This window comes from Ceratotherium simum, chromosome 6 (assembly GCF_057802395.1).
Source record: "Ceratotherium simum simum isolate JZ-2026a chromosome 6, ASM5780239v1, whole genome shotgun sequence".
Lineage (NCBI taxonomy): Eukaryota > Metazoa > Chordata > Mammalia > Perissodactyla > Rhinocerotidae > Ceratotherium > Ceratotherium simum.
The window spans coordinates 54,288,513-54,303,966 of record NC_141905.1 but is presented as its reverse complement, the minus strand read 5'-3'; the positions used below and the strand labels follow the sequence as shown (position 1 = coordinate 54,303,966).

Below are 15,454 nucleotides of genomic sequence, written 5' to 3'. Positions count from 1 at the left end.
TGCAGACAGTCTGTCACAGGATCTCAAAATAACAATGAGCAGCAGGCATCCCCAAAAGAAATAGATAATGTACCATAAACTATAGGGTTTTGCTTACACAACCTTAGACTAAATTAACTTGGATTTTCTGGCCTTGGTCCCAACTAAGTCAGACATAGGACAAGTAATCATTTTATGAACAACATGAACTGTTAGTCACTTCACCAGGCCTCCTTTGACTGTGAGAAGCTAGTTCTCGGATGCTTTGCTGCTTTGGGCTGGTGAGAGGTTGTATTATTTCATGTGTGGCGATTCTGCCAGTGGTCACAAAGTTTTGAGCCATTTTGCATTTAACCGGCGACATTTGTATAAATCACAAAAGGGTCATGTGATTTGGGTCTTAATTTGGGATTTTTCTGGTGTTGCTAAACCACTTACCTAGCATTGGATTTGATTAACTTTTTCAGTGTCTCTTTTTCTCTTGTTTAACCAATCGTATTTTTACTATATAGACTTCTCATCCTCAGGATCTGGGGCTGCATCATACACAGGTTTATGCTTTGTAATTTTGCTATCTTCTAGATTCTTCTGATTACTATTCTTTAATTAAGATTTTATCAATTGATTGCCTTTAGAACATTTCTTTTTTTTGGCATTTTGCTCTCTTAAAAACAGTTTTGCTAGAGTATTAATTTTGTGTTAGTGCTGTATGGTTGTCCTGCGTGGCTAAGCTTAAAACAAATGTGCTAACCAGGCTTTGCTACATGCCTCATGTTTCCACCTAGGAGCATACCATCCCATTTGGCTTCATTGTAAATAATTGTCTATGAGATATAACGTATTTTTGTTATTGTTGATGTCCAATAAGTAGAGATATGGGGCACAAAATCAATTGTTTGAAATGTATGAAATAACCTTCCCCCACTTTCAACGTGGATCTCTGGGTTCGAAGATATGGAATGTTTTCCACTTGTACCTTGAGGGTCTTCATCTTCTAAACATGAGGGATCCTAACATGTCCTTTGGTTTGCACAGCACTCGCCATTCTTTGCAAGTTTGCTCAATGCTCTCACACTTGACCATCACAACTCTCTCAGGGCAGATGTTGTTATTCCCCTGATAGATGAGGACTCTGAGGTGTAGAGAGGTTTGTCGTCTATTGAATAAGCTGATAATCCCTGTCACGCCAATCACCTAGGGCTGCAGTGAGAGGGAAAAGAGATATTGCACATGAGAAAGCTCTGCAAACTGAAGCCTTGTGCACATATAAGGTGTGATCGTCTGCCTTTATGTAATTGAACAATGCCCCATTCCTATTTGTTTTCAAAAATCAATCTCATTATCTTATAATCAAACTTTCTGTGAATATTAAATAGTCCTTAGGTTTGTAATGAACTTGGGCAGATTTGGTAACACTTTATTCTTTATTCATTTTTTCAACCAATCAACAAATATTTAGATGGTAGTACTCCATCATAGAATCATACCAGGTGTTTAGGGAATCAAAATAAAACGTGCTTGAATCCTGCTCCCCACCACTCCTGAGAAAAATTTATAGTGTAGTCACAGAGATAAGCAGCTATTTAAGGTTCAAAAATTAAAATATAAAGTGATAATTTATATGGAAGTCTAAAGGAGCTTCAAAGAGGTGAAGGAGGTTTGGAAAGTATTGTTTGAAAAGTGGGTTATAGCTAGCCCACAGAAAAATCTTGATGGCCAGGCTAAAGAATTTTTGTTTCATTTTGTATAGACTTTTGAGGAAGGACACTTCCTTTTGAGAAAGTTTGATGTGACAATTGTGTAAAAAATGGTTTAGGAAAGTCTGGAGGCAGGAAGAGAGTTAGCTTGTGAAAGAATAGGCTTTCCCAGGAGACCGTGCTGAGACGTGAGCACACAGAAGGAAGGTTCTCCATGTTAATGCATAACCAAACAAGTCAAAGGGCTTAAAATACTGGAAAAGAGATCTGGTTGGACAAAAAGAATTAAGCTCTTGATATCAGGGTGATATGCAGGAGAACATTATCGACAATTTGTGTCTCCATCCTTGGAAAGCTTTAATGAAAAGCAAATATTCACTACAAACCACACAAAAAGTCACCCATGGGAACTGGGTGGAGGTGAGGTGGAACTAGACCAGAGAAATGGATGGTGTAGTGGAAGGTGCCCTTGTTTGAACCATGAGACTCAAGATCTGGGCCTAAGTCTGTCATCTTAGTGCAAGAGTTATAATGTCCATTCTTACTTGAACATTCTGTGATTCAACTTCTAGAAATGACTTCCTTCTCTCACTATGGATCTCTGCTTTAATCCTCTATTCCCACCCAACACCCCCTCCCCCACAACAAAATATTCTAGCGCAAGAAGTCTAAACCCTGATCATTCATGATCAATTAGTCAACTTTGCCATGTTCCATATGGCAGAGTAGATGAAGCCAAACCAATTTATATGTTCAGATATAGGTCATTCATTTCATCCTGCCCATTTGGTAACATGGTAACAGAATTCAGAGAAATCTCTGTTGGAAAAACTGTTGGTCCCTATTTGGGTTTCACAAGAGATTTCCAAGCAGGTGGGAAATGTGGCACCCCAGGGTTTTACCAAGTCTCGCCCTTAGGCTGTCAGTTTTTACTTTCCTGCATTTTAATTTAAATGTTCCTTTTTTCTTCTCTCTTCACTGAGATTGCAGTTAAGCTGATTTCTGCCAGTGTGCATGGTTCCTACCTCTCCTCAAAAGTGCTCAAGCCCATCTACACATGCAGGAGAGCCTCAAATAATGAGAAGAATTGCAAAACACATGTCTATACAGTTTGGTCAACCTTTTATTAATGGGCATTCTGCTCACCTGCTACTCCACATTTCTCTCTCTCCCTTAGTTTTAAGTGTAAGAGTTGGAAAGGGCCATAGAGGTGATCCGGTCAACCTCTCATCCATAGCAGGAATTATCTTGATGACATTCTGAAAGACAGGCTGAAGTCTTGGCCTCAACATTTCCTCTGTCCCTAATGTAATCTGTCTCATTGTTTGACATCTCTAATTCATAAAAAGATCTTCCTTACACTGAGTGAACCATTGGCCTCCTTGTAGCTCGTAGCAGTGGTCCTTACTCTGCTTTTAGAGACAAATTCATCCCTCTTCCCTGTGGGAGCCATTCAAGTGGTTAGGGGCAGCTCTTACATTTCCCCATCTTCACCCACAATCTCTCTTTGGCTCCACTATTTCCTTAGAATGCCCTCAGTGCCCTTCATTGGAGAGTAGTCCTGCTGAGACCAGGTAGCAGAAATACAGAGCATATTGGATGCTCTTCAGAGGTAGAATGTCATGAATGGGGACTTCATGTTGCTCATGAATATGATACAATCTTATAACCACATGCAAGCAGTTCAGTGTGACATATAAAAATTTTAAATGTCTGGCATTTTTAACAGCATCTGCTAGATTTGTACTAACTACTTGAGACTAAATTACATTTTTGGGGAATAAATAAAGTAAATCTGATATACATCATTTAAATGACTTCCCCAAACAATATAATTTTTTGCCCATGACATGTTTAATACAATGCCAATTATAAACTTGCAAAAAATGTGAAGATCAACTTGAAAGTCTTATTATTCTTCTACTATTCAATTCTTATAATTGAATAGCATTATCTTTTTGTAATAACATGTTTGCCTGAAATACTCCAAAAATGTTTTTTATTTAGTGTTTTATAGCAATAAGAAAAGGGAAATATGGCAAGTCTCACAAGGGCTTATAATTTGCACTAATACAACTAACTCAAAAAATGGAGGAAAATAGTCTCACCCAGCTAACTAATAACTAATATTTATTTCAATAGATTGAGTGTTAAAAGCTTAAAATCTAATGATGATGTTACCTCTCAGCAAATACAGGAGAAACAGAGGTGGGCTTTGTTCCAACCTTTGGACCTTGTTATCTGAACCTTTATGGAAGCCCCAGAGAGTACACAGGATTCCCAGACCCCTACGATGAGCTAAACGCTGGAAAGGTTAGTTTCTCAATTAAGGTTTGTTATCAATGAGCACTGGTTAATGTGATTTCTTCTTATTATAGTTATAATTAAGTCTTATATTTAGAGGATCCCCCCATACCCCCCACAACCAGACCCACCATATGACTAATCAAGTGTTGAAGGATAGAAGTCGCAAGCTCCTCAAGCCTTGGAATACAAGACTAGGAATGGATCCTGGTCATCTACATTGGTGATAGCAAATACATAGCATGGCCATTCCCCCACTCCTACACTTCGGGCACATGTCAGTAATCAATGCTGGCTCTCCTTCCTAATAAGCAAATGTGCTGCCTCAGAATTCTATTCAGTGCCATTTTCTAGGGATTTACCAAATGATTTGAGGTGACATGCCTGATGAACTCTTTGTTATCCTTGATCTTGACAAACTCTTCATTTTATAGGTGAGGACATGGAGGCCCACAGATGGGAAGTGCTCTTCCCACCATATTAGAAGCCAAAGTAATGTCTTTTAGTTAGCTCCCAGAACCCACAAAAAGGACTGAGGTGGAGAGAAAGCCTGTGGAGGGGGAGGACAAAGGACTGGCTGTGGAGGTGGAAGCCTTCTCTTCCTCTCCGGAAGATTCTATTGCCAACACTGCTGGGGATGATGGGAGGAGTATCCGCTATTCATCTTCATGCTCAGCCACACCCAGAACATCTTCCTCCTTTGCTTCCTGGCTACTCTGAGACTTGCCCTGGTTGCCAACATGGCAGCCTCCCTATTCTGAGAAGAGGAAAAAAGGAGCCAAGTTAATGTAGATAAATGCAGAGCTGCTCTGCTGAAGTAGGGTGAAGGAGACTTCTAGCCCCTTCCACTCCCATCCCAGTCTCTGGGGATCCCTTCTGGATACAGAGCATGGCTTGAAAGCCTTTGACCTCAGTCATGGCTAGCATCCCTTTAAGCCCTGGCTCCCCTGGCTCTCTTTGGGATCTTTCCTTAAGTCATTGGCTCTTCCTTCAAATACCAAAGACCTGAATCCAGATGAGAGAGTTACTGACTGATTCATTTTGGAGGTTAGGGCCATGGGAAGGAGAAACTTTTAGTTGTAGCTGAATTAGCCTGACTAGAGAGACAGGGTTCTTTTTGCTGTATTTTATGCCTAGAGGAATAATCCTGTGTTGTTGCCTTTCAGGGGGAAGGAGTTGCCTACAGAGGCAGAATCTTGGTTGAATTAAGCACTTTTCTTGAAAAGACACCACCAGATAAAAAGCTTGAGCCCATTTCAAATGATGACCTGCTGGTTGTTGAGGTAAATATTGGAGTGTGGATAATGCTCGGGATGGAAAGGAGTGTTTTAGAGGATTGGTGGTGGGATGGCTAGTGCTGACCTGCCTGAGCAAGCAGGCCTGGAGGGGACATCCAGGGACTAAGGGGTCAGTTGTGGTGGAGTTGATGAGAGACCTGAGTCTTAGCAGGTGCCCTTCAATGCCCTCTTGATCTTTCTACAACAGCCCTATGAGGGTGATGAGACTTGCTTCATCTTTTGAGATGTTAATACCCTGCTGAAAACTGGCAAGATCGCTGATACTCCCAAAGTGAATGGTCTGTTTGCTAAGTGGGATTGGACGGTCATGGGGAGGTGGCCACAAGAGCCATTCCAAATGGAGTAGGTGCCACCACTAATCTTCCCCATTTTCAGAAGTAGCTGGTTTATCTCAGGCTTCCCAGCGTGTGAGGGTGTGCTTACATTAATGCCCACATTACAACAGCTCTGAGCCCCTGCTCCTCCTTGAGGACAGGAAGTCTTCCAAGTTCACCTCCCCAACTATTTCTGAGAATCCCAGGTTGTTCCGGAAATCTGAATTGTTTGCAAGAGCAACCAGCTCACTGATGCCCCTCTGCCCAGGGCCACTCTAGCTGGCTTCCATATTCCCCTCCCCCCAGCAGGCTTCCTCAGGCTGCTGCCCTCCTTTTACCCTCCATTCCAAGTACAGGGTAGGCTCTTCTCTTATTTCCCCACATTACATCAGAAACCAAACAGCAGCTTTCAAAAAGCTTTTACTTCCAGTTCTTGGCCAAGAGTTGGGAAACACAGTGAAACGGGTCACTTGAAGTGGCTGCTAAATGTGGCCGTTCTCAGAGCCCACAGGCGCAGACCAGCTTTCCGGGTCCCTTACAGTTGGCCTTCCTGTCCCCTTCCAGCCTGCCTCCTTGTGGCAGAACTCTACTCTCCATCTGCCCCAACCTTCAGTACCGCCCTGTACACATCCTCACCTCAGAGTCCATGTCCAACTGCCACGAGTTCCCAACTGAACAAGGGCTTTCTCCTTCCTTCTAGTAGTCTCATGTCTGCCTGTCATAGGATCTGCCCCTTTCAAAATGATTGACAAGGAGAATATCCACTCCCTTTAGAGGAAACTCTCCCTTCTGCCCCAGAGCGTTGTGGGCTTTCTCATTGACTCCCAAGAAGATGATTAATTGTATTAGGAAGTTAGAGTCCAAAGTAGCATATTCTGGATTCTTCAGTCAGTCTTGGCATATTTGGAACATCAGCAGTCCAGTTCTTCTTAAGCTGCACAGGTTTCAATCTAGTTCCTTTATCTTCCTCTGTAAGAAGAGAAAATCAGGTTGCACCTTCTTCCTTATTCTATCTCTACCCCTGAACCTCAGGAAAGAACACTTTTACATCACCACAAGAGCAAGCCACAGGGCATCAGTCCAGCTTCATACAGGCAAAAGAAAATTTCTCCCCCTAAATTAGTAAAGATTGTAACGTAGCCCTGGCTAAAACATACACTTAACAATTTATGTTACCAAATAGAACAGTTGAATTCAGACTGTTTAAATTGTGAAAGAACGACGGTAGCTATTTGCTTTATAGTAAAGTTAAAGATCTAGCTAAGGAATTTTCCTAAAACAGGCAATGGTCTGCCTCAAATGTGAATTCACATCTCTACCTCTACAATCAGAAATTGCTTACAGTTTTTAAGTTTTAGTTTTTCCAGTTTTTATATATTAATGTATCTAATAAAAAAATCTTCGGACAGATTTTTTTGCTTAGTCAACCTCTTACACAAGTGGATATAAAGGCCAGGTTATTATAACTCCTCATTGCGAGATAATTCTTCAAGAAATTATCAAGTCACTCTCCATTACCCTACTGCTCATCTCCCCACCCCCACTCATATACAGACACGCAGATAACACCATTTTGCCACTTACACCATAATACCAATGGTGCCATAATGCCATTCTTGGATTTAACATTAATGGTTTTCACTACTCTTGAGTTATCCCAAAGCTTCTTGATGTGTAGTAAGAAGTGATTTTGCTGAGGTGACAATTTGAATCAGATGTGCAGAGAGGCAGGTGTGTGAATACTGGTGAGTGCACCTAGCCAACCACCAGGTCTTCATGTCAGTGAGAATGAGGCTCTGTGGTTCTCTATTCCTGACACTGGCGCACCAACTCTCAATTAGGGTCTAAAGGAGTCCACCAATGTTTTCAGTTACTTTGTTACATTTCTTGGGGGAAATGATAGAATATTGTGATTTTTTTGAATTTGGGGATTTGCTAGGATCTCAGGAACATATTCCTTGCAAATGGTGAGTCTGACATAGTATAGTAGTTAAAAGGGACAATTGAAGACTTCAAGTGCTGGATTTATCCTGACTTTTCAAATCTTACTCCTGCAAAATAGGTCATAAATCAAGAAGAATCTCTCTATGCAGATTCCGTGGGTTCATGCTGTGGGATCACACAGTGTAAACTCATTTTCTTTTGTTTTTCACTTAAAGAGACACAGAGCTGAAAGCAACAGGTTCCCCTAGTCAGTAAGGTCCTGGCCAGAGTCTTTCTATCCACCCCCCAACATTATCAACTCTGAAGTCCCAAAATCACAATAGATCTTAAGGACAAATTAAGAAAAGAGAAAAAGAGGAGAGATGGGTAGAAAAATGGGGCAGCTTACCTGCTGTTTACTGCCAGGATCATGCAAGAGAATGGCTAGAAACCAGACAAAGGCCTCCATGGAAACACATGGTGATGGCGTGGGTGGTTCTGGACTTGAGTAGTTACAGATCAGTTGGCTCTTGAAGATGTTGGTTGGAAATTGGGGTTAGGCAGAGATGCTGTCGTGGATTCTCAACCATTATGGTGCCTCTTTACTTTGTTCCATCACCAGAACACAATTGAAGTCCATGATCCTTCGCTCTGTTTTAAACACCTATAATGGGGTCGGCAGTGGGGGACAAATGGAAGGAAGGGGAAGAGGCCCAACAAAGTATAAAGAAAAAACCCTTTATTAACTAGAATGCAAAACTGAATTAGTTTTCTTTACTCCAAACGATTAAACACATACAGGCAAAGAAGAGTATGTCATACATTTAGTAAAAATAAAAACAAGGAGCCAACAGTATATACTGCCCACAGTTTATGTCAACAATATAAAGAACATCTTTTTATAAACATCTTTTATAAACACAAAACAGTTAATTTTCCTTGCTCCAAATACTTAAACACAGACAGTAAAATGGCTTGTATCGTAAATTTAGTAAAAACAAAAATGAAATATATAAACCAAAACCTCAGCAACATTAAAAAGCAGGAGAGGAGCTGGGATTCTGAGGACATAGCCACACTTAAAGTACTCAAGAATCTGGTAAGAGAGTGAGATGAGCAGATTTGTGCAACTGCTAGGAGGGTTTAATGAAAGTGGTGAACCTAGAACATGATACGACCCTTGTCCAACTTACAAGGTCCCATGTTCTGGGTCATGTGCAAGTAATAAAACTTTCTGGTAGAGCTGAAGAGGCTTCAACAAAAGGGTAATTTGGTTGCTGTGAAATAATAGAAAAAATATATATTGGTCTCTGCCTCCAGTTCCTGGCACAGAGCTCCTAAAACCCTTGTAATTCCCTAAGTGATAAGAGCACTAGGAGCATCTTTTGTACTAATATGTGGACTTTAACCCTGGTTCCTGACACTGAGCTCCTAAATCCCTTGGAATGTCCTGGGTGATAGGAAAGTCTTTTGTTCTAATGAGGTGACTCTTGGTGGACTCCTGGATAGATTCAAGATGCAAGCTGGTCATCAGAAAGACCAAGCCATGATTAGAAGCTTGGAACTTTCAGCCCCACCCAGAGGTGCTGGAAATTGAGTTTATGATCAGTTATGCCTACGTGATGAAGCCTCCGTAAAAATTCCCACAGTATGGAGTTCAGGGAACTTCCAGGGTGGTGAGCACATGGAGGTGCTGGGAGAGTGGAGCACTCTGAGAGGGCATGGAAGCTCCGTGCCCCTCCCTACATACCTTGCCCTACACATCCCTTCCATCTGGATGATCGTCTTTATCTTTTATCATATCCTTTTATAGTAAACCAGTAAACAGTAAGTAAACTCTTTTCCTGAGTTCTGTGAGCTGCTCTAGCAAATTAATTGAACCCGAGGAAGGGGGTCATGGGAACCACCAATTTATAGCCGATTGGTCAGAAGCACAGGTAACAACCTGGACTTGTGGTTGGCATCTGAAGTGGAAGGTGGGGCAGTCTTGTGAGACTGAGCCCTTACCCTGTGGGATCTGACACTATCTCCAGATGAATGGTGTAAAGGAGGAAGAAATTTTTCTCTACCCTTCTAAGTTTTTATAGCTGGTCTAAGAGTGAAATTGACAGGAGACAGATGAACAGGAGAAAATCAAACAATGTTTAATAACAAGTATATACAGGAGAGACCCAACAAAACTGAGTGACTCACCAAAGTGGCCGAAGCCACCACCTTAAATACCACCTTCAGCTAAAGACAAAAGCGGATGTTGGGGGTAGCAGTTTGAGACTTCAAAGGGGATGAAGGCGGTTCACATGGAGATGAAGAAGCAAATGTTTGGTAAACAAATGTTTGCCATGCCTTGCAGAGACAGCAGGACATGGAGAGGACTCTGATCTCTAGGCCCTGCAGAATCTTCCCCACCACGCTTAGCCCGTAGTCTTTGCAGACGTCTCTGGTGATGGCTCTGTTCCTGTTACAGGCCATTCATCTGAATCCTTTTAGGCAGTTAAGGGGGAGGTAGCAAGAAAAACTCTCTGAGTCTTTAGTTGCTTAAAAATAATCAGCCTAAAAGTGTTTAAAAAGTGCAAATTTTGTTCCCCTTCAATAGTGTCAGAATTGAGTTAAATTGTAGAACACCCAGCTAGTGTCGCAGAATTGCTTAGTGTGGTAAAAACCCCACATATCTGGTGTCAGAAGTGTTGAGACAGTGGTCCTGTGTAAGAGTAAAGGAAGAATGCAGGAAGAAGAGTGAGTTTTTTCTACTCAGTTGCCAAAGAGCCCAGAGCTCTCTCATCTCTGTTGCTCCAGATGGGCCTGGTCAAGAGATCCTGTGCGAGATGCAGCAGGGTTCAGCCTGGCCACTTCACTAAAGAATCAGGCAGGTAGAAGAAGAGCAAATGTTGCAAACCCAGAATTATTCAACCACCTGCTGGCCTCTGGAACATCTGTCCGGCCACTGAAGGACCCCATTTTTTGTTTCCACCATCTAGGATCTGTTCTTGAACACTTCCTCCCTGCTCCTTCCCAGTCTCCTTGTGTGTGATCTACCATATTTTGGGAGCATATTATGAACTCACATTCTCTCTTCTACTTATTTAGAACCTCCTTGAGATCTCCCATTGGTCTGGCCTACATTAAGTGCTCAACAAATATTGCTTGAAACAGCACATTCAGATTCGTTCACCACCTCCAAAGGTGGAAAATTGGCCAGTTCTCTTTGGCACACAGTCTCCTTGTCACTGACCCTTAATGTCTCATGCCTTGTGGGCCCGCAGCCACCTTCAAGAGCTGTTACCTGCTACCCCTTATCAGTATCCTGTATTGGGGAGGAAGACAAATCCTCTACCCTCTGGGTCCTTCTGGCTGGGGTACCAATTAAACTGACAGGAGAAAGTCAAACAAAGATTTATAACATGTATACATGGGAGAGACCCAGGAAAAACTGGGTAATTCGCCAAAATGTCAGAGGGTCTCATCTTAAATACCATCTTCAGCTAAAGGCAAAGGAGGATGTTGGGGGTAGGGGGAGTCAGCTATGGGAGATTACCAGAAAAACACAGTAAACAAGAGTAAGGTTACTATGCTGATTTAAGTCCTTGCCTTCCGCACTGATAAGAGTTTCTAGAGATAAGTTCATCCTCCTTTCTTCCTGGTACAGAGAGGGAGATACCTTAACAAATGGAGATTTCCCTTACAAATGTAAATGTCTCTTACAAAGGATAACTTCTACTGTTACTTGGTTTTCAGAGCTTTGATAAGAATGTGCTTGGCAAGGACCCTCCCAGTCTATCGATACCCAGAGTTACCTATGGTGATGGCCTGTCCTGGTGACAGGCCTTCTATCTTAAATTTCTTTTAGGCAGTTAATTGGGGGGAGGTCAAAGTTTCTTTCGGAGTCTTTTGTTCTTGAGAATAATCAAGGCAAAGAGACATATTTGAGGTGGCCAATTCTGATCGCCCACACCTGCTTGACAAAAATCACCCCCTTCCCCAAATTTACTTCTGAAACTCTACCCTATACCAACTCCATCTACAGCGTGCACTGGGCATCCATGATCAGAAAGAGAGCCTCAGGGTTTTCTACAAAGGCAAAGATACACCTATCTGTGTCCATAGACTATAATTTACATTCTTTAACTTTCTTTGTTGTAGGCAGTTTTGACCCATAGCTACTAAGGAAGGGCCCGGAACAAAAGCTGAGGCTCCAGACTTCTCTAAGTGGTGTTGATTGTTCCTTCTTCTCTCCACCTCTTTGTGCCCCGAGGGCACAGGAGAAGTGGGAAAGAGCTGGGGGAAGGGCTGAATTCTCAATTGCACACTCCAGGACAGCCTGGCTCTGGGGCAGGTAAGAAGATGGTAGGGGCGCCCCTCCTGGAATCTGGACCTGCAAAGTAGTCCAAGGAGCTGTTCCATCTTCAGCAGCTTGCTTGTAGTATATACCCACTCTGTTGGGAGTTGTGGTGATGGCCAGAAGCTTGAATTATTGTCTTAGAGCTCAGACCCTCCAGGGCGAGGGTCCTATCAGGGCTTCTGCAGGTAACTCAAGTTATACATGGGAAAATCCAGAGAGTTCTAATGGAATCATGGCCTTGTGGAGGTGTGCAGAGCAGAGCAAGCCCAGCCAGGGGCATCCCCACCCCTACACAGAGCTTCCTCACGCACCTCCTTTCATCTCTGCAGCCTCTGCATTAACAGCTGGCTCCGACTTAAATACTGATCATTTTTTTCTGGGTCCTGACTCAGGCCCTAAATTATGTTTCACATTTTTGCTGCTTCCCTTCTCAGATATCATCCTAGATGGTTTACAAGGAAGTTATGCTGTATATATAAGGTCTGACTAATACAAATAACTTCCTACTTTGTAATTTTTACACAAGTCAAACCAAATTCAGAATTTCCACAGCATTCCTGAACCATAGATAGTTCAGGGGGCTTAGTTGTGAGTAGTTAAGGGGACTCCTAACAAATGACAAAAGTCCCCCAAGTCCCTCTCTACCAAAGTGACTGTGGACTAAGGTAGGGAAGCTTTTAAATTCACAATGCCCAGGCAGAATCTTGGGGGGTGGGGCCTGGTTATAAGTATATTTTAAAGCTCTTCAGGTGATTCAACGTGTAGCTAGGGTTACAAACCAATGTTTTAGAAAGACTTTCAAGAAAAATTGAGATTCAGAGTGATTTCTGATGAAATCCTGTTGGAGGTGTCAATTATACCATGTCAAAACTTCCTTTAACCAAAATGGAGATTTTGTAATAGTGGGATGTCTCAGGGTTCTTCGAGACAATAAGCTACAGTCACTGTCAGACGTTCTTAAAATGGTCCTCAAGAAGTTAAAAATAGAACTTCCATATGATCCGGCAATCCACTGCTGTGTACAGTGGTCCCCCCTTATCTGCAGTTTTGCTTTCCGTGGTTTCAGTTACCTGTGGTCAACCACGGCCCAAAAACCTTAAATGGAAAATTCCAGAAATAAACAATTTATAAGTTTTAAATTGTGAGCCATTCTGAGTTGCATGATGAAATCTCATGTCTTCCCACTCCATCCCACCCAGGATGTGAATCTTCCCTTTGTCCAGCTTATCCACGCTGTATACGCTACCTACCCGTTAGTCGCTCAGTAACGGTCTTGGTTATCAGATCCACTGTTGCAGTATCACAATGCTTGTGTTCAAGTAACCCTTATTTTACTCAATGATGGCCCCAAAGTGCAAGAGTAGTGATGCTCACAATTTAGATATGCCAAAGAGAAGCCGTAACATGCTTCCTTTAAGTGAAAAGGTGCAAGTTCTCAATAAGGAAAGAAAAAAAATCATGTGCTGAGATTGCTAAGATCTATGGTAACTTTTATTATAGTGTATTGTTAAAATTGTTCTATTTTATTATTAGTTGTTGTTAATCTCTTACTGTGCCTAATTTATAAATTAAACTTTATTATAGGTATGTATGTATAGGAAAAAACATAGTATATATAGGGTTTAGTACCATCCATGGTTTCAGGCATCTACTGGGTGTCTTGGGATGTATCTCCTGTAGATAAATGGGGACTACTGTATATACCCAGAAGAATTGGAAACAGGGACTCAAATAGATTTGTACACCCACGTTCATATCACCATTATTCACGATAGCCAAAAGGTGGAAGCAACCCACAAATTCATCGATAGATGAATGGATAAACAAAATGTGGTATATATATATATACTACTAAATTAATTAAACAAGGAGGCCATTAGATTGAGGTGCCTTGAATGCCTTGGCAGCCTACATAAGCAAACCAAAACTTAAGCCTGTAAATGCCTCGAGGTTAAGAAATCGAAACCGAAGGTCAACAAATCACAAATAGCCAACTAGGCTTTCCCAAATTATGCAACCACTTAAGCAATAGCCAGTGAAATAATTTCCTTGCCTTCCTTCCACATCCGCTCTATAAAAGTCTTTCCCCTAGCTCCTGTCAGTGGAACACTCCTAACCACTTCTGGTTTGGCGCTGCCCCATTCCAATAGATGTTTGCTCAAATAAACTCTTAAAATTTTTAAGATGCTTCAGTTAATCTTTCAACAATACAATGCACTATCATTGAGCCTTAAAAAGGAAGGAAATTCTGACACATGCTACAACGTGACTAAACCTTGAGGACATTATGCTAAGCGAAATAAGCCAGTCACAAAAGGACAAATATCGTTTGATTCCACTTATATGAGGTACTCAAAGTAGTCAAACTCATAGAGACAGAAAGTAGGTGGGAATGGGCAGTTAGTGTTTAATGGGTATGGAGTTTCAGTTTTGCAAGATGAAAAAGAGTTCCGTGGAGGGATGGTGGTGACGGTAGCACCACAATGTGAATGTACTCAGTGCCATCAAATGGTACACTTAAAAATGGTTAAGGCGGTGAATTTTATGTTATGTGTGCTTTGCCACAATTTAAAAAAAAAAAGGAAGTTTTTGAAACGGTTGTCTGAGTACTTCTATAAATGAATGACCACATTCTTGCATCATACAAGCCAGAAGACCCACCCATGATTGTGATTCATTTTACAGAATAAAAGCCATGGTATGGATGAATAACGAAGGAAAGGAAAATCAGTTAATAAATATCCTACAAGGATCAAGTAGTTTTTATTAGCTTTCTAGAGATAAAAGATGTCACTACTTGACTGTTTAGATTGTGGCACACAAATTGGTAGCAAGGTAGCAAAGGAAAACAACAAATATAACAACAAAAAACTCATCATATGCCAAAATTTCATACCTATGTGGCCTCCAAATCTCAAACTGAAAGACTGCAGAGCTAGGAATTCCTTTTCTGGGGGCTTTAGAACTAAACTTGCTATGGTGAGAAATTTGTTAAGCAGTTTGAGTATTATCACTCGTGGGTCTCCGGTTCACCAATGGAGCATATAGCCAATGTGGCTACACTGTAGTAACCACTGCTATTCTCACCTGCAAGCCGGGCAAGTGTATACAGAGACTGGATGCTTTTGGGAGGGGGAAATTCCCCCTTCTTGTGTTCTTATGTCTTGTGTTCTTATGGCTGGAGTAATAATAAAACTGACTCAAGACCAAATTAGCAGAAGAAGAACCCAATTTAATTATATCTGTATTGGACATCACAGAGAAATGATGCTCGGAGAGTGAACAAAGAAGGCAATATATATATCTTTTACACAAAGAAACAAATTTGTGAGGAATGACAAGGCAAAGAAACTTAGATTTGGGGTATATAATAAGAGAGGAATTTAAACAGGGTTTTGGCTTGAGGTAGTAAGTTAGTAAAAGTAACAGGGTTTGTTTATACAGGCTTCTTAGCCCTGACTTCTGGCTCTGGTGATAAGGATGCCTATATCCCGGTATGGGGAGGGTGTCTTTCAAATGGGAGATTTATTTTCTGCTTTCAGAGGGAACAGAGAGAGGAGAGTCAAAATGTCTCTTTTTTTGCACTGTCTGCTTCTCAAATAA

The 15,454-nt window shown here is 41.6% G+C and overlaps 1 protein-coding gene across 2 annotated transcripts in view; it reads left to right on the top strand.

The window, feature by feature from the left end:
* The window catches only part of MYOF (myoferlin), a 153,930-nt gene that overhangs the window by 72,312 nt on the left and 66,164 nt on the right, over positions 1-15,454 (top strand). Inside the window, exons 17-19 of one of the 2 annotated variants that reach the window (XM_014785548.2) lie at positions 492-530; positions 3,865-3,989; positions 5,147-5,263. In XM_014785548.2, coding sequence (XP_014641034.1) covers positions 492-530; positions 3,865-3,989; positions 5,147-5,263 — 281 coding nt within the window. The remainder of the gene's footprint in view (positions 1-491; positions 531-3,864; positions 3,990-5,146; positions 5,264-15,454) is intronic. The other variant, XM_004427840.2, reaches the window with a different exon arrangement.